This window comes from Rhipicephalus sanguineus, chromosome 11 (genome assembly GCF_013339695.2).
Source record: "Rhipicephalus sanguineus isolate Rsan-2018 chromosome 11, BIME_Rsan_1.4, whole genome shotgun sequence".
Lineage (NCBI taxonomy): Eukaryota > Metazoa > Arthropoda > Arachnida > Ixodida > Ixodidae > Rhipicephalus > Rhipicephalus sanguineus.
The window spans coordinates 17,879,733-17,899,679 of NC_051186.1; the positions used below are offsets into that span (position 1 = coordinate 17,879,733).

General features: G+C 46.5%; 1 protein-coding gene across 1 annotated transcript; it reads right to left on the minus strand.

Moving 5' to 3' along the window:
• Nucleotides 1-80: 80 nt before the first annotated feature.
• Nucleotides 81-14,763, minus strand: LOC119374896 (uncharacterized). The gene is made up of 2 exons (XM_037645100.1): nt 14,636-14,763; nt 81-933 (listed from the first exon to the last, which is right to left on the minus strand). The coding sequence occupies exons 1-2, from the start codon at nt 14,761-14,763 to the stop codon at nt 81-83; spliced, it is 981 nt and encodes a 326-aa protein (XP_037501028.1).
• Nucleotides 14,764-19,947: the final 5,184 nt, after the last annotated feature.

Here is a 19,947-nt window from a genome sequence, read left to right on the forward strand (position 1 = left end):
TTCCAAGCTATTGGGCATCAAAAAGGAATACATAGCATCTCACAAACAATCAGCATCACATGAGCCAGCGCGCACCGTGTTCACCAGAGGTCCTCTATACCACTCAATACACTGTCACTACTGTCACTGCAGCTGCTGGAGTCAGATCCTAGAGTAATAATGATGCTGTCAAGCGTGCTTTTGATTGCACCATCCTGCTCCCAGGCCTCCTCTTCAAGACGCACCACATGAGCGCAGTCGCGCGCCCAGTTTTCTGGAGTCACAAGGGCAATGGCTTCGTCCAGAAGTTTTTCGACTCCAGCAAGAGTGAACGACCTGTTGACTGCAATATACCCCTTGACCTGGCTCCGTACCGTTTCAATAGGGTTGAATTCACAATGGTAAGGAGGAAGCCGAACAATGTCATGACCAGCAACCTTGGCCAGGGCATCAATCCGGTATCCAGAAAAACGGTGCTTGTTTTGGTTTACTACCTGAATGAGCTCGGGCGTTAACTGGTCATTAGACCACGGGATGTTTTTTTCAGTCAACCAAGACTGAATCTCGGCCTTGCGCGACGACGTCGAGGGCAACTTTTCTAGCTGAACACTATGGTCTGGAGTATTGTCCATGACAATTACGCTCCGTGGTTCAATGTTTGGTAAAAGTTGTTCTTTGAACCATCTCTCAACGCGTGGGCAATCCATTTCACTGTGGTAGTCACTGGTAACACTCCTTTTCGTCCGGAAAACGAGAGATGCCCCATGCACGAAGCCGTTTTCGCTTGCATCATGGAGGACAATGAGCCGACCACCTTTGCCGCTCGGTGCGCGAAGCCCAGTTGTGACACCCTTGCGGAAGGCTTCCGCACGTGACGAAACAGTGGCGTCCTCCCACACCTTTTCCTTGGTGTGCCCAGCATTCACCCTAGTCTCGTCAAGGTAGTATATGGCCCTGCGAAAGCAAGGGGAAAATGTGCCAGGTTTCTGTTTTTAACGAGAGGGGTCAATTGAGACAGAAGAAATTTGTGATGTGCATTCTACCGGGCAGGCAGATACTAGCAGTTTTTGGGTGGTACTGGAAAATACAAAAATAAAAGAAACGTTCGCCGAAGGTACCTACTCACATGAATAACAAAATACCTTCATTCGGAGCTATCCATACTTCATTAGAACACGTCGATACGTACTTGTGCCTTGGCTTGCCTAACCAGAATAACAGGCAAAACACAAATAAGAGCCACATATGCAGAATCAAGCCATAAAAAAATACAATTCAAGATGAACGGCAACATGTATGAGGACGGGTGAATTAAAAATAAATATTTAGCGGGACGAGAACCTTCCATCGTTATTTCCTCTTCCTACTCTTTCAACTCTGAATTTTTACATGCGGCATTTGTGTTTTAATTGACATCGTTGAGATTTATATCTCTGTCCAACAAATCGAAGCAGTAACCGTACGTACCGTTTCTCCTTTCGCAATTCTCGAATGGTCCGCAGATATTTCCGCCGCCATTCGATGATGTCGTCCCTTTCTAGCAGTGCACAGTTACGTTTTCGCTTCCGAAATTCAAATCCAATGTCATTCAGAAGCCTGCACATCGTTCTGACACTCAGCTGCATCAGTAGCCCCATGTCGGTGTCGCCGATTACCTCGCTGGGGATCTTTTCTGACGTTGGCGCCTCGTTGCGAATGTAGTACTGATGTAATGTACTTTCCGGCGAAGAGCAGACAGGGTAAAACTATCGTACTGCTGCACTCTTGTCTTTCCAGAAACTTTTGCTGGTGATTCAGCGAATAAACGAAGCCTTTTATGCTTCGGGGACTTCAGGGTACCCTTTAAAACATCCGCCTTGAGCCGCGCTCGCTCACACCGGTAAGCTGGCTAACCGAACGAAACACGGAAGCGACGGAGAGTCCCGGTTGCGCCAGTCTCACTTGGGCGTACACGTTGCAGACCACTTGCTTGGTTTGTTTCGACAACTTTTGGTACTCAAGCTTCTTAAATATCCTGTGCGGCGAACCAATTGGCGAGCAACCGGAGGAAGAAGGCACAGGCGACGCGGAGGCCATTTTTTTTCTCTAAAAGATGGGATGATGGTGAAGGAAAAGAGCCAATGTGACACCAGTGGGGAACGCGACAACTAAGAATCCCCGAAAATGTAAAATATAACGCTATTTCACATATTATCACTAATTTTCTAGAATTATCAATTAGCAGCTAAAAATTATAACTGCACGTTTATAATAATTAGGTTATGCACAAAAAACTTTTTTTTTTTTGTGGAACTACTTTGCGGTGCGCAGCGACACTGACGAAACGGCGTGGTTCGGTAGCCTTGGCTGCATTGCCACAGAAAGTTGTCCCCGATTATAGTATACTTGTGCTGCGCTGACGCCAGCATATCCTGTTATATAGCCTTGCAATGTTATCAAGCCAACTTGGTGGTGTTTGTTTAAAAAAAATTAGCAACAACGAAAGTATTGAGCCACATTAGCATTATTCCCGTAAATGTCGCACGCAGCCCAACAAGAAATACATGTGGAACATTTTCTGCATGCGAAATGTCCAGACATGCCTGCATTTTGCTCTTACTGGAACATTGTTTGTTACGACCGCAACCTAATTGGAGGCGGTGACATCAACTGCGGGCAGTACCGGGTCATTAGTTAAAAGTGACCGTTAGGTGCATGCGTCTGCGTTTTATGCTACTAGACAGCGCCAGCTGACAAGGAGGTTGCGTAGCGTCATTGGAGCCCAGTAGTTTCGATCGTGACTTTATGCCTGTCCCGTGTCTACAGCAGGTCGTCTTCTTCCATTGCGAGCATCACAACGGCAACGCCGCAAACTTCAGTACTCCTAATTTTTTTTTTCTCGTTCTAGTGTACTTACATGTTAAAGACAATTTGTTCTATACGTTGAAAAAACTAGACATAAAGACATTCTCGAAATATTTATTCACGATATATAGCCCTTTTTATGGCAATAATTATTAAGAAAATTAAAACTATGTTGCAGAGGGCTATATGTTTTCGCACGATTGAATATGGCAGCCGGCCTCGACTTAATTAAGTTTCTAGTTGAGACTTTCTCAATACCTGAAGAACTCATTTCAAAGCATTAACTCCATGGCGTGTGTTACAAGAGTGACTTAAGAGATGTTATGTGTTCGATAGCAACGTCTCTCTAAGCGCCCGAAGCTGTCAGGCAACGAAAGTGCCACATTTCTCGGACACAGTCACGGTGCTTGGCTAGCGAGTCTTTGACATTGAAATTAATTAGAGCGAGAAGGCTGACAGCCAAGACTTCTGTCGAAAGCGATACGTGGCAGTCAGCTTACAGGTGCGCGACAGGACACAGGTGTCTTAGAGCTCATTTCGTTAATTAAGTACGCTGGACAACAACTGTAGTTCAACTCGTTTAAGTACATAGACTATATAAGATGATGCGTGCCTGTGGTATCAGGACGGCGAGTAAGGATTTCTAAAGTGCCCTGGAGCCCCTTGATGTAATCACTTTTTTTTAAGTTACTAAGCAAACAGGTAAATTTAGTCATTTCCATGACTTCATCATTCACTGCTCTGCGTAGGGCGGCTCACGCGCGCACAGGCTGAGAATATGCTGGCCATCGGTTTAAGTTATCACATAGCTCATCAAACGTACATGTAGCATATCTGAACTATCTTCCGACCACCTGCATACATTGTTTCTGGCCTATATGGCGTACAAGATGAACTACAGTTGTTATTGCGCACTGATACAGACGGCTGGGGAAACTGATTAAATACGACACTGAATTTACCAGAATACTCTATAGTATTTTTTTTGTTATCTCTAGTTGAAATATACATAGTCACGAGCTATTTTCTTCTATGGTGCACATAAGCCTCGGAAATAACCATTGCTACACTCATGAAGCATGCCGCGAACGGCGGCGTGGTCACCCCAGTTTTCACTATTACATGCTATTCAGTGCTTGCAGTTTTTGCCTCCACAATCGAACGCATCAAACATATTTATACGGGGTGCGTAGGAGCGGGGTTAGTCGCTGCGTTCACATTCCTCGACCATTCCTGTATTGATTGACGTAGAGAATGGGACACTCTGTTGCAGTTGTCTGTCTGGTAAAACTAAAAGTTTTAACGTGCGATGATTCCTGATTAACAAAATGGAGGACATCACACACCGTACTTTTCCCACAGGCTATACACTGTATCTCATTATCGTTTACACCCCATGTTGGCTCCTTGAACAAAAGAAGTCAGCCAATGGGCTGTTTACCACGACTGTTATATAAATTTAACGATTGCTTATGTACCTCTTGCTTGTTGTTGAGAATGAAATAAAATATTCCTATAAAATTGGTCGTACCCTAGCAACGCACATTTCTCCTTTTTTTCACAAAAGCAATATTTAAAAATGGAATATGAGCAAACCGAAGGTGCCTTTGATATTTTACTTAGAGCCTCCTATGGGAGTTATTTAAAAGATTCGCACACGCTGCGTTTGGTATAATTGCAAAAAAAAAAAAACATTAGCGAAGCTGGCATTAAGCCGGGCAAGGTTTGAAACAGCGAAACTATATGATTCTGAAGATTAACCTGGTTGCCTCTAGGTTGCTTCTAGGCCTTTGCTAGGAGATGCAGGTTGTTTCTAGGTTGCTTCTAGGTCGCGGCTAGGCTTTATCTAGGTGATGCTAGGTTTTTTCTACGTTGATTCTCAGCGCAGAGAGGTTCGAGTTAGACCACACACGGTCACAGACACGACACGGATGTCCAGACTGCAGAGACAGAACCTCGCGCTAAAAACAAGCGTTTTCACCTCTCGTATATCTACGGGCACGTCGTCCCTGGCGCAGGCCTTACATCGCTTCAGGGTCTTCTCGCAGCCGCCGTTGCCTTTCCCGTTCCTTAGTATTCTCTTGTACGTACTCGGGGTCTTCGGCTCGCCGCCGTCGCTTCGCAGCCATTTGTTGGGCTGACTGTTGCCTTCTTTGTTTTTAATAGACCAGTGATGAGTAGTGGGATTAACCCAATTTCTGTGGCCCATACCCGATTATGATGATGTCAGTTTTTTTTTCTTTCGCCGGAGAAGGAATGATTTGCTAAACAGCTTCGCTTTTAAAAGACGTAGTGAGAGAATCGCCGAACGCATAAGTGCAGTTTATGCGCGGAGATGTTAAGCGAGACCAGCGTGAAACAACGAAGAGGCGTGTCGCTCGTTGTTCCCGATGACATCCAGCATGATGCCCCTGAATTACCCGTGCTTTTTCTTAGCTGCAGCCTTACCCGGAACTTTGTTGTCGGGCACCTAAGGCGCGGTGACGTTCCTCTGCTGTCTTGCGTTTCTCTGTGTATGGCTGTTGATCCATGCTCGGCAGAATGGCGTCTTTGGTTGTTACAAAATATAGATGAAGACTTACAGCACAGCGTTCACTCTACCTTCTGGTGTAAGCCATAAAGACGGGAAGCGCTTCGCTCAGTCAAAGGACGGCGTAATGGAAGGCCCTTCGCAGGACCACCGAAATGCATAGGAGATGAGGCATGCTTGGCATTAAATTTTCTAAACGTTATAAATTCGCTAATGACTAAACTGCTCCAAGTTGGTTTTGCATGTTGTCCTCGACAGGGCTTTCATTTCACAATGATCAAATGTTTTAACATGCACTCCTTTGCAGGTGTTGTCCTTTTACACTTGTTTTACACCACCCCTAGAGCACATTGTTATGGTTCGTATATATTAACCTCCTGCAAGCGTGGATGTTTGCTATGTATGTATCGTATTGCAGCATTAGTGTTAAAGTAAGGGAATTGACTGAGGAGCTCGTTTTCTATATTGTGTACATCTAATGAAACCGACGGACAATTAAGCCAAGGAGATTATAGGGTACATTATTTGTGGTTTCTTAACTGTATTGCATTGATTCTCACATTAAATTGAAAGAAATTAAAGTGGACGAAAAATCAACATTCGCATTGAGGTAAGAAGGAGGCTGCTCCCTCGGGGCAGCACCCTCCATGTGGTGCTGACTAACAGCCGCGGGTATTAGGCCCACATAAGTACCCTACAAAAAGTGGACGGGGGAGTACCCGCCGTTGTAGCTCAAGTGGTAGATCATCGGACGCGTAATTCGAAAGTTGTGGGTTCCGATCCAACCGACGGAAAGGGTGATTTTCGTCCACTCTAAATTGTTTCAATTTAAATTGAGAATCATTGCAATACAGTTAAGGAACCACAAATAATGTTGCCTATGTTTTCGTTGGCTTAACTTTATGTCGGTTTCATTAGTAGGAGGGGTGTGCGAATATTCGAAAATTTCGAATAACGAATCGAATAGCATACTATTCGATTTGGTACTCGAATCGAATAGTACATAATCGAAATACCGAATATTTTTCGAATAGTTTTCGAATAATTAGCGCCGACGGGAGCATCCCAAAACAATGAAAATTTGGAACAGTTAAAGGCCATTTTTCTTCCTTTATTCACTAAATTACGAGTATGAATGCAGCCCAAGCTTTTACGAAGCTACCGATGGTATATTGATTACCGGATGAAGGCGTTTTTTTTTTAATGGAAGCTCCACACTCACTCAGTTTTTACTATGCTGCCTCTGCATCGCATTAATCAGTTCCTGACTTCATCTTGTAATAACTGAAGGTGCACCTGCATTCAGCTTCATGAATAGCAATAGATGCAAGGGTTGTGTTTGCGTAAATTGTTCTTGCAGATACAGCTTTCAACACCGATGTCTACATGCCTTCAGTGCCGAGGACCATGTTGCGATGGCAGGTTTATGTTTCATTACCGCCTTAGCTGTATGCATGGTGTTCGGTTCAAAATTGTTTAGATATTATGTCTCAGTTTTATTTAAAAGCAGGCGACAAAGTATCTGCCGTCACTGCTCTATTTCAACCTGCAGTTACAAAATATTTCGAAGGCTCGGGTCGCTGCTGCGTACGTGCTTACCTCAGTTTTCATAACTGTGGTATTTTGAGTCTATTAAAAATAAGCGTAATGCTCTTTGGTGAGAGTTTGTGAATATTTCTTTAAAAAAAAATGCTGTGTAGTTCTAGTACCGTTTTGAGAATGGTTGTCTTACTATTCGAAGAGTATTCGATTAGTATTCGTATTCGATTCGGTGTCATCACTATTCGATTCGTATTCGATTCGGTACCGAAATTCACTATTCGCACAGGCCTAATTAGTAGTGTTAGTGTTGTAATTGGATACATACACAGTTCCATAGTTAGTGTGTCTTGCATTTTCGCTATGCGAAATCAACAACGTATTTGCCACACAAATTGGGTAAGCCTCCCAATTACATTCGCTCCCCTAAAATGAAGAAGGCAAAACCAGCGCAGAAAACACCGCTTAGGATGGTGCAAGAAATGTCAAGCGCAAGGGGCAAGCCAGGCGGGGTCGAGGCATGTCGTGAAACGGAGAATCGGCAAAGGGACGCAAGTGTCATGCTGATACAATGGGAAATTTCTCAAAAGCACGCGCGAAATTCTAGACGTACTTTCTGGAGCGACATTTCACATTCATTTGTAGGGTGAGTGATCAAATATGGCTCGAAATTGTTTGTCACCTCTGTGCCATGTGCTAAACAGCTTCGCTGGTCACCCCCACGTTCATTGAGTGAAATGGCCGAAAAAGTATATGTGTTGTTGAATTGAATGAAGGCAGTAAACAAACACGGTGTTTCGCCGAAAGGGTAAGACGCCCGGTTTTCGAGTGCGGTACCGTATGCTCGAAAATCACAAACGCCAACGTTTCACATTCGAAGCTTATTTTTTGACACACAGTGTTCTTTATGGGCATTCGTCTCGCGTTAGGTGGGGACATGTTTGCGCGTTGAGTCGGCATGAAAATGCTGATTTATTTATTAGCTTCGTTAGATTCTAAAGACAGAAAGTAAAACGACAAGAAACGGAAATGTTAGTGCGTTATCATGTTTTGCGTAGTATGTGGGAAGTACCAACGCGCGGAGGATAAGGGTGAATGACAAAAATACGGGGGAAGGTAAAGCGTTGTCGTGTTTCGCCGTTTGTGCGGTGGCTTAATGCCGTTCGGCGCGGCAGCCAAAGACTGAGACTTGTGGTTGCGTCCTCCAGCATGCTTCAATGCTTTGACGGCTGCGTTCTTAACCGCAATAACTATGCGAGAATATCGTAGTTTCTAGCATTAACCCCCCCCCCCCCGCCCCTCTGAGATTCGGAGCTTAATGGTTACGAGCATGAAGTTTACATGAAGTGCGCATGTAGCACTTTTTCTCTAACCGCGTTTCTAATGAATCTGACTTTAAAGGTTATCGAACACTTTCCGCAGTCATCGCTCGCCAGATTTCCTGTTATCCTGGGATATATATACATGACATTCAGCTTGTATCTATTGAATATGGGCAGCAGGATGAGTATGGCATCCGTCACTGCCTATGTGTTTCGAGAATATTCAATAGCTTTGCAAATCCTTGCACAATCCTAGTTTTTCCACAATCTCAAGGCGATCCTTTTGTAATGCTTATAATCGATCGTACCTGGCGATTTCTTAAACATTGTGCTTTAACACAGCATCTTCACCATGATCGAATCGGGAATCAAATCCATTGATATCTGCAGTCTTTCAGACAGCAAGGAAACTTTCTTTGCCATCTAATGCGAGTTTACGTAGCCTCCTTTAGAATCATGACACGGTTGTGAGAACAAGCATAGCTTAATGGGTTGCGTGAAACGCGGCGTATCGCGCTAATGAATGGCTGCCCTGATTTTTCTTGACACCGTAATCTCGCCCGCGCGGCAGAGTAAACTTAATTAGCCTGAAGTGTACACGTAGACAGGCATGCGCGGCGCTTCTCGGGTCCGGCGAAGAACCCGTGCACACGAAGCAAGTGAGGCTCAGTGAAGCTGTGACATTTTTGACCGGCTGAAGAGGGATGTTACACAGAAAGTTACTGCTCGTGTTTCCAAAGAGTGAAGAGATGTGGACCTTGCTTTTGCGCTGAATTTGTTTACTGCAAGCTCTTGTATCAGCTTTCTGTAAAGAATGACGTTTGCATCATTATAGCGTTTCTTTTCATGGGTAGTGTACCATCATCATCTCTTCTTTTTATACCTCGCTTTTTTACTGCCCGCAAAGGCTCACTTGCAACGCCACTTAGACCACGCTGTTTATTCCTAAATAATTGGTGTTTGGTTATTGGAATTGTATTGGCAAAGTGCTGGGTGGGCTTTCTCTAGTGCACTCAGTGTATGGCGGTTCTTTCTGAGCGCCTTTCAAGTCTCTGGGTGCACCTAGAGGACGATGCCAGACGAATAACAGATTCGCGCTGGTGCCTTCTCTCATGACCAGATCGAAATTCAGTTGGCAACGCTGCTGCCGGGTAGTGCTATGGCTAGGAAACAAATTTCGACCATGCCTCTCCGTATGACATTTTACAGGACTGAGAGACTACGATGGTTTATGTCCCTTTTTGACGTTTCAGGACCGCATGAGTTATCTAGGTTGGTGGGCACTACGTTTGCAATAATTATAGGCCTTGTACACTACATTAGGATGCATTGTTTGTCGCGCAACGCCGCCTCAGCCTCAGACTCGAACGACGCGGCCGGTGGCATCACCACTCGCTCCACTTTTCACGACATCGACGAAGACGAAGGACAGGATACATCGTTGCGAAACCTATTCAACCGTCTTCGTGCTGACCCGTCAGGCCTCTCACTTCACATGTTCGTTATACGGGATGGTATGTTCTTCTACCGGAATATTCATCCGGTGGTTCACGCACTGCTCATGGTCGTTCCCTCTCAAATACGTGCGAGGGCACCTGAACAACTCCATCACGTCCATGCGGCTTGCCTTCTTGGCGTTTACAACTTGCACGATCGTGACTGGCAAAAACCTTGCTGGCATGGCATACGCCGCTCGATGCGACACTGTCACTTGCATGTGAGCCGTAGCATCGTTGTATTATGCCTTATTTGCTTCCTGCTCAACTCCCCACGCCAATCGGATACACCGCCGAACGAGTTTAACGTCGTGGACTCGACCTCTTAGGCCCTGGCCTCAACCTCACGGCAGAAGCTATGTGTCGTTCCTACCAATTATTTAACCCCTGCCTCTACGACGGGTTATACCGAGTAATTGCGCTACCGACGTCACCGACTTCCTGGTGCCAGTCGCCATCTTACACCATACGGCTCACCGACAGCTTCTTCCAGACCAGGGCCTCTACTTATGCAGTATTATAGAACGTCTACTGAGCTGACGTGCCGTGAAAACAACCTAAGAGCGGATCACTTCGTTTCATTTTGTAATTCTCGCGCGCGACCTGTCACGCCACTACACCCCCTCTCTAAACCCCGTTCTATCTCCGCTTTGAACGTAAAACATTGCAACGCTGTTCTGTAGCCACCGTGCCAGTACGCTCACGACGTCGTTGCCACAGCTGGAAAGGGGCGTCACCTTTCGTACCACCGCCTTCCTGATGTGCAGTCAAGCAAAAGTTGCTTCCCAAAAACTGTCATTGTGCTGACGATCTCGGCACGGTTGACGACGTCACCTTTAGGATGCCACAGCGCATCCACCAATCAGAGAAACTGATTTCCCGGGCTTTAGGCCTGCCGGGTCTCCCGGAAATTGAATGACCTGACGCACTAATAAATAGCCAGATGGACACGCGATGCTGCCTTTGCGGTGTGCTTCTTGTGTTGTTCACGTGTGTCGCTTCAAGCGGTACCGTTCAGCCACCACTTTCCAGGTGCCGGATGGGCGTTTCTGCCGCAGCAAATCATGTCACGGTGCTTCGAACAGAGAGAAAATGAACGTGATCACAAACGACACAATTTAAACGACTCAGTGATGTTAGAACGGCGATCTCACATAGTTTCTGCGGCGGTAAAATCATGCATATAGTGAATAAGTTGTATTCACTGTATTTAACTTTTCAATTCTACCGCCAGTCATTTAAGTACAAAAGAATTATTATGGAAAACTGTCTGCCACATTATTTCCTGACCTTGCTTATTGACGGTAAATGTCAATATAAAAGGACGCGGACGTGCAGAAAATAAAAGTACATTTTTATACCAGTCGTTTTTTTCCGGTGTTGTGAACTCAGGATCCAAAAATTTACGACTGAAGTTTTATCTGTCGAGCCGTTTTGAAGTCGCCTTAACGACTTGATAGGCGTGAAGGATCCTAAGATGTCTACTTAAAACTTTACGGTCCCTCGATCGTTCACGTCGGCTATAACTTTCGGAGTTGTTTTTTTTTTTCTTTTGCGCGCAATGGAAGCACAAGGGCTCTGGTTACGCCTGAAACAATGAGGAATGGAAATGTAAACAGTTGTTGGAAATGATCTGGCGAGAATCCCACACAAGTCGTAAACTGGAATGGAATTTCTATGTATACGGAAGTCGTAAAACGTTGGACAAGCAGGAAGTGTACAACCTGTTTCTGCTGTTTTGGTTGAAAAGCTCGGATGTACCTTATAGGACATAATTGCAGTGGATTCTGCACGGTAGGGCCAAATAACAAAGACAATCGCTTTTCTGCTCCTTCTAGAGTTCTGACTTTACTTCGTTTGTACAGAATACAAACAGCTCTTGTCGCTTGAGTTTTGCATATGATATTATAAAGGAACACGATTGTAGTGAAAAAACATAAAGATGGTGAGAGCGACAGGAAATATGAGGACCGATGAAAGACGTTGTCGTCGTTGCTAAGGCTGGTGCAAAAGTGACGTCGCCCATCACAGGTAGTACATATCTTTTTTTTTTTTTTACATAAAACTAATGACTCGTTACATTACAGTACAAGATGATTCACAAGTGCCGTCAATATGAAACGTGTGCTAGACAATTACACCTTTTCAGTATATTAATCATCAAAGCACTGTAGTGTGCTACAGGGATTTTATAAAAAAAAAATTCAGCAGATCCCACGTACCGTGGGAGTCGATGTTATGCGAAGCACGCGGCGGGTAGGTGACTGTGGCGTAACTTTTTTTTACTGAGCGACACGTTACAAAATGACTCTAAAGATTTGTACAAATTTTATACGCACACATATATATGTTGAAGAACTGCATATGTGTTATGTAACCAGTTGCTTACGGTTGGGTAACGCTGCCAATGGCAACTTGGGTACTACCAACACCGGAAGTGGTAGGCTGATATGTAGTGCTTATACTTGTCCCTTATGATGGAGAACGTACGCACATTTCATGAACCCGTGTGCATGTGTGCAAGAAGTTCTTGACAGTTCTTGAACAAGGGCATCATCACCGTGATCAGTGAACACCAGCAGCTGGTCATGACCTGTTATAGGATCCCGTCGTGATCGTGGTGACGAGGGGTTCATGTGTAGTGAAGTATGTGATATAGTAGAGCTGTTGGAATTCGTGAATGCCTCGGTCATTTCGTCCACAAATTGTCTGTCGACAGAGCCAGCGACATGTCGGAACCTGAAGCCACCCTTCGCGTTGGTGAGGTATAGGCCGTCGAGGCTGGCAGGCCTGGATAGTGCTACGTAGACCAACATCAGTGGATGGTGTTTGTCGTATTCGTAGACTATCTGGGCGTATGTGGCCTACGTAGCCTAGTCTACAACGCGGTTGTCAATCTGGCATCATCCTTGGTCAGCATGAGGCCATCGCCCAGCCTCGTAAGAAAGGAAGAGGACACTGCATCGTTCTGGTGGACGAAGCGCACTTTACGCTGCGGTGATGTGGATATCATATATAACTTTCGTTAATGTATTCGTCCAGGGTCTGGCAATGCTTCAATATAGCTTGCTGAATCATAGGAATACAAACGTAATGTTTATAAGACTGCTATAAAAGCGGAGCCAGCACTGGAACTACAGACGTTAATCTGATATGACGCCTGTATCGTAGAAGTATCATGTAGTGTATATTGCTTTCTTTTGCACCCGTTTGCACCCCTTTATGGCCAAAGCTCCACGGTGGGTTGCGCCAAGTAGCTGAGGATCAGCCAACCAACCAACCAACCAACCAACCCGGCGCAACGCCTTGCCATCGTAAAACCTCAGTGTTGTGAGATAATTTTCTTCTTAGCACATTGCGCTGCAAGTTATATTGTGCTTTTTCTGCTTGATCGTGCGTTTATCATGAGTAGAACCATGTGAGCACAAGCATTCCTTTTTCTTTTTTTTTTAATTAGAGCCTGCTACATCAGGACACGACAGTGACGCTTGTCCGTGTAGCGCGCTGACCCTTAAGAGCCGGTGCCGTATTTGAATTAGGCGGTGCATCGAGAAACGTGCCTTCGTTGTCTGCATGCGTGCCAATGCGTCTGTGAAATTCATCGTTTGGTGTCCACGCGCCTTTTGCAAACAATGATCTTATCAAACTTGATAGCCAGCACCACAACCACAATTGACGTTGCACCGATATTACGTCTGCGTAGGCTGTTTTTCCAAACCAGTTTATGGACCTGGCGTGGCTCAGTGGCAGAATACGTCATTGCCACGCAGAATGCTTGGGTTCGATTCCTGGTGGGATCCTAATTTTCATTCTTTCCATTCGTTGAGTCAACGCTGCCGATGTTGGTTTTCCTTAACGCTCTAGCATTTAAGTTACCAATGTCTGTTCTCGCCGTTCCTGGGTAGATATAAACTGTCAATCACCTGTGGCGCATACCCGTACACCGCGGCCCGTGGTAAACGGGTATGTGCCACACGTGTCTGGAGGAAATGGTTTGACGACGTACGCGACAGGATTTTAATGTTATTCATGTTATGATCCGGCAGTCATATTCGTCAAATCCTCTTACCCTCCCATGCAAATTTTGGTCTACACCAAGGTAAGGAGGCGATCATGAGAGTACCCAGACGTAGGCGGCTAGATAGATAGATAGATAGATAGATAGATACGTAGATAGAAACGCTCAAAGTGCCAGTGGTTCGCTAAGAAATGCTTCGCATTTAAAAAACGCCAGACCTGCACGTAACGCGCAGCGCACAGTCACAACGAAAGGTACCCACCTACGTCTTAAATCATAACTTCGGCGATCTAGAGAAGCACCCACTACGCCATTATTCCCCATTCAGCGGAGAAGCGAGGTACCCGCTACACATCTGTTAGACTATGTGCACTTCGTTGATCCTGCCGCTGAAAGCGATGAAGAAATATGGCTGAGCCATTTGTAGTGGGTGGGAAGCTTGAAACCAGCCACTCGTTATGCAATACGCATTGTGTGAAGCCTGGTTGTCATTTAACTTTTTTTACCACGCTATATTGCATCTCTTCACGTGATTTCTCGCCTGACATGGCTCCTGTATAGGTTCTTTTTGCGAAGGAGTTTCGAGCACCATCCTCTGCGGTAAAATACTCGGCTGCCACGCAGAGGGCCCGGGTTCCAATCGCGCTCGGTCTTGCCTATGTTTCTTTTCTCATTGCGCGCGATAGCGGTTACAGACACCGGCAGCGGCGGCGGCGGATAGCTACGCCACCGGAATCGGCTGTTGTTATGATCTCATAACAGCTTTCGCAGTACAACCGCATGAAGTCGAGCCGGCTGACCGTTAAGTAATAAGCAGACATCGTAGCAAAGTTTTGTGATGACGTACAAACATTACCTAATTGGCAGAAAGAACCCCCTCCCCCTTTCAGAGGAAGGGGGACCCAGCCTGATGTTGGCCTCGATCCCGTGGGCCCTGGCGTCATCGTCGGCCTGCAGTGATAAGCGCACTTGTACTTGGGGGTCGTAGCTGCGGAGCGTCGCCTTCCACCAACGCCCGTCCGGGAATTCGCCCATCACGGGGGCCTTCGGGCACGCCCACAGCATGTGCCTTAAGTACGGCCTGTGAGTGCAAAATTTACACTTGCCCGGAATAATTTCCGGTGCGCAGTGGTTCATGTTTACCGGACTAGGGAACGTATGTGTCTGAAGCACACTCTAAGAAAAAAAGAGTCAAAAGATGGTCATGGAACCGTGACTCTCTTCGGGTGTCCATCTGAGACCTTTTGGAAGGTACAGGCAGAGAAAAAGATTCGTCGTTTCTTCGTCCTTGTGTATTACACGCGCTGTTCACGTCAATAGAGAAAAAGAGTTAGCATTTCGGAAGGAGTCACTGGACGCTCCTGAAGCGTGTTTCGATTGGCTTCCGTGATAAAAGAGCCGCCGTATACGCCATACATATCGCGCGCTTCCCCTTTGGCGGCGTTGTGGCGTCTTGGTCGCCGACGGAGACGTGGTTGGCGCCGGGATGGCGCGCCGCGCCGCTTGTGCTGCTTGTGCCACTTGTGCCTCCTCTCTCATTCGGCTCAGTCTCCTCGTCTATTGGAATGCGTTGCGTGGTTGCGTTGGTTGGGCGCGTTGGGTGTCTTGAAGTTTCATCAGTTTCATGTTCATGCGCGTCTTCGGTGGTGTTGACGCTGGCTCCGTGCACGGAGTGACGCTTGCAGGGCGGAATATTCATGGAGCTGCGGACAACGGGCGCCACTTAACGGTGAGTGTACTGCTTTCGTAGGTACTAATTATACAGCTTTAGCTGGGCGTCTGCAGCAGCTCTGCGGAAGTTATCTGCCAGCCATTTCCAACAGCAGCCTGTGTCCGCGGGGCTGTTGCGGATGCCCAACTAAAGCTGTCAGTTAACGAGTTGCACCGTTATGCGCGTTGCCGTACAAGCTCCCATAAAGTGAGCGATGCAAACAATTATCAAGGGTCATTTCTTGCTGATCGCACGTCGTGACTGCACTACTGAAGGTGCAAGATGTCGGTTTGAGATGCACTTTATTCTACTTCATATAATAACATTTCCATCGACCTTGAGTGTGCAGCGTTCTTCCGCGCGTGGGAACGTGAAAAAAAAAAGAAAAGTCCTGTGTACAGAACGCTCAGACGCACTATATATAATGGTTTTTGTTGGCTTAAAGACGGTAGTTTGAGGTGCAGATATAGTACGGTCGCTTCCAGAACGTACGCGGTAGTCATTCAAGTTGGACACGCCTCGCTGGTAAGGCGAAAAAGCTAGAGACTTGCGACGGCGCCCGTTGTTGCGGCCGCCGCCGTGCACTTTTTTCCTTCGTTTCTGTTTGCTGTCTTCATGGTTTGCCAACTTCTGCGATGACGCTATAACAGATTTAAGTGAGTGTACGTGATTGTGGGAGTTATGTGTGCTAATGCTAGCATATGACATGTCTGATCTCGACGTAGACGGCGTCCGCACGCGCTGGGAATCGTTCGGGCCCGCGTACTCGCATGTGTTTATCTGAGTATGGGTTACGTTTGTAAAACATGCGGTCAGTAACCACTCAAGGCGTGCCGCTGACTGCCGGAGGATGTGCTTGGGTGTCGGGATATGCCGGCGCAAAACGGTGTTTATTCTGAAACCAAATTTTGGAGCGATTTCTCAGAAAAGAAGTGCTTTCAATCGTGTATAGCCAGTGCCTATTGCAAGACGAAGTTCCCGCTGCCTTTTACGTGAAAGTTCGTTTTCGTTGCGAAATTTCAACTAAACACTCGTGGCAGATGTGTGTACAATAACGGTGTGTTGAACAAAGGGTGGTTTTAAATACAAATAGTCAATGTGTGTGTTTTGGTTATTCCCAGAATCCCGGATTACTTCTCCCGCCTCTTCACTCCAGTTGACAGCCACACTCGGGGAAACGAAGATGCCGCTCTGGTCTGGCGTCTCACCGCTCGTGATGGGAAAATGAACAACGGCGTTCGCCCTGTCAACGAGGCAGTCGGTCCAACATTTCTTTTGGTTGGACAAGACGACGTAGGAAAAGAGGTGAGTGGCACCCACACAAAGCAGCCTATACCAATTTCGTTTGTTGTTTAAAAGAGACTCACATCATCTTGTGCTGCAAGTTTGTCTTCAAGTGACGTGTTACAAAAGGTACTATTTGCAAGTTGTGTTTTACACTATAACGGCAAAAAACTTGGTTCCTTACAATACGTGTTTGCATTTGTTGTTTTGTTGTGAGCCTTCATTGTGTCTATGTGAACCACTTATTTTGTAGGTTTCGCAAACCTTTACTGCAATTTTATTTTCTCATCATAATATCACGTTCTGCTTTTCAGATACCGTTTTTCATGGTGCTCACGCTGAACATGAGTGACAACCTATCAAGCCACAAATCCGATAATAATAATAATAATAATAATAATAATATCTAGGGTTTAACGTCCCAAAACCACGATAATATTATGAGAGACGCCGTAGTGGAGGGGTTCGGAAATTTGGACCACCTGGGGTTCTTTAACGTGCACCTAAATCTAGGTACACGGGCCTCAAACATTTTTGCCTCCACCGAAAATGCAGGCGCCGCGGCCGGGATTCGATCCCGCGACCTTCGGGTCAGCAGTCGAGCGTCATAACCACTAGACCACCGTGGCGGGGCCACAAGTATGATGCCTTCAGCCGTCACCACTTTTTGATTTATTCTTAATCATAAGGAATAAAGATTGAAACATGATGCCCATTTCTGCAGTTTATTTTGCACCATATGACACTATGCACATCAGTCACACATTGTAGTTGGCTGTAATCATAGAAGCATGTAAATGAGGAATACCCAAACTTCTTAATTGGAAATCACAGACTATCTTTTCGCGCTTTCTATAAAACTTTGCTGGAAAATATGTGTTGTTTTGATGAGTTTTATTAAAATAATGGTAAAACTGAACTATTCTTTTTTTGCAGTCGCTGGGCAGAGCGGCAAGTATTATTGGACTTGCTTAAAATGAGTACTCCACTATTTTCAACAGTAGTCGCGCAAAAGTAGAGCAAGGGTCAAATGAGTAGCTTAAAATAGCTGTGGAGTCGCTTGACGCTTCGGTATGGGTCACTTGACCCCCGTAGGAGTGTTACCGGCAGGAGTCGTCAGACTCCCTATAAGTGGTAACGTGATCCTTTGGATGAGAGTCTTTCCACTCTTCCTAGAGGGTCAGGGGACTCTCCTAGAGCGAGCCGACCCCGACCCACCAAGAGAGTCACCGTGACTATTTAAAGAGGGTCCTATAGGGAACCCAAGCTCAAGATTGCGGCGCGACGACAGCGCCGCGCCAGCCGCGCTGCGGCTCTGTCGGAAAGCTCTGAACCTTCGCGCGGCCGACTCAGCCCCTTTCACGTAGCGGTAGCGCACGTGCGCACGCGTTCTACTCTCGGTGCGGGTAACTGGGAGGCTGTCAGCTGGGTACGTTGAACCGAGAGGCTTGCTGTGCGAAGCTGCGCATTTCCACGATGGCAGAAGCGACCCCGCGGAAGCGCAAGCGTGGTCCGAAGTATTGCGGTTTAGTGGCCAGCCACAACAGTGCAGACAAGGCACACGATTCACGTGTTAAACTGTATCGGTTCCCGGGCGTGTCGCACGAGAAATAAAGGCGGCAAGCGTGGATAGCTGACAGCGCTGTCTTGCCTTCTATTTTGGCTGTCTGAGTTCATCGCTTTCGTTCGTTCCGACTACCTGAATCGGTAAGTAACGGGGCGCATGCACGCAGCGACTACAGTAATGATTACTCGCTGTCTTCTCGCATTTACGGTTGTAGGTGAAGCAACTCTGTGTTTTGATTCCCCGTGCTCGTGAGACCTACCCGTCGTTGTTGAACGTTCACATTCGCGTTATACCGTTAGCGTTGCGCGGTTGGTTGAATTTAACTGAACTCCGCACATTGTCAGAAGTTCGGCGCCTGCATTTCACGTGTCGGGAAGGCTGCTTTATCACGCCGGAACGGACGTCTGTGCATTTTCAGCTTTGACATCGTTCTGCAGGTTTTCTTTGTTTTTGTCACTTTATTAGGGTGATATATATTTAAGCCGCTAAATATGCCTGGCACTTAATACATGCTTTGCAATTGCAACCTTGAAGTAACCACCTTCTGACTTTGTGCGATTTTCTAGCCGCGTTCGCGCAACAGGTTTTATACGCCTGTCAAGTCGATATCATAAAAAGAGACTGCAAGCATGACGCGAGAGCCGAAAAAACGAGGCGAGCAGTTCATCTTGCTTCACAGTGGTTGAAGCTCAGCTAGCTGCCTCGCGTCTTAATCGGCGGGTGATTCTCCAGCGGCACGGAGGACTTGACTCAAACCTTCTCAGGAAGCAGTGCCATGGCCGTATAATCTTTTTTTCGCACGCCGCAAACGTTTGTTCACGAAAGTACACGGCTGCTACTGTAAGTATGCCATATCAAAACAACAAACATATAATTCGCAGTCCACGCCGCAGAACATCGATAGCGTGTACGGCTTCATTTCGGAGTGCATGTGGACCATTATTCATCTTTAACATGACAGAATGAGACTTGCCTCGAGGTATACGTCCTACACGTTGTAATCGCGACTTGGGAAATGCATTTCGCTTTGAATCGGGCGTGGTTGTCGTCGATCGTCTGCTCTTCACCGTTAACGTGATAGCTTTTCTCATTTTATCAAGTTCGCTTTTCGGAAGCGCCAGTCAAGCTTGAAGATCCTTTTGAAGCCGCACTCACGCGGTACAAGTGCACAGCGAGAGCTCTGCACGTGCACGGAAGCGAGCGGCAACGCGGTGGAGAGAAGGGAAAACGCTCGCTGATCACGCCCCAGTTTCTCTTTTTCTGGCAGAGATGGCGCTGCCTGTCAAGAGCAGCAGCGCCGCTAAGCGTTGCTTGGGAAGCCTATACGTGACAAGTCAGAACTCTCCGAAAAGAGTCACGCACACTTTTTTTTTCTTAGAGTGTAGGCGCCACGCTACCGCCTGTCTTTTGTTCAATGGCGCGCGTGGATTAAAATTTTTTGCAATCATGTGCTAACAACCGTTATGTGTGGGCGTATTGAAAACAAGTGCACGACGAGGGGACAATGTTTAATACCGGTGTCACATAGGCATTTTTGATCGCGATCAGCGCCAATCCGGATCGGATTTGTTGATCGCGCTCAAAAATGGTCGCTGCTACACGCTCCAAACTAATCCGTATCGCACATGGTTCCGACGTGAGTACAAACGCGATCTGG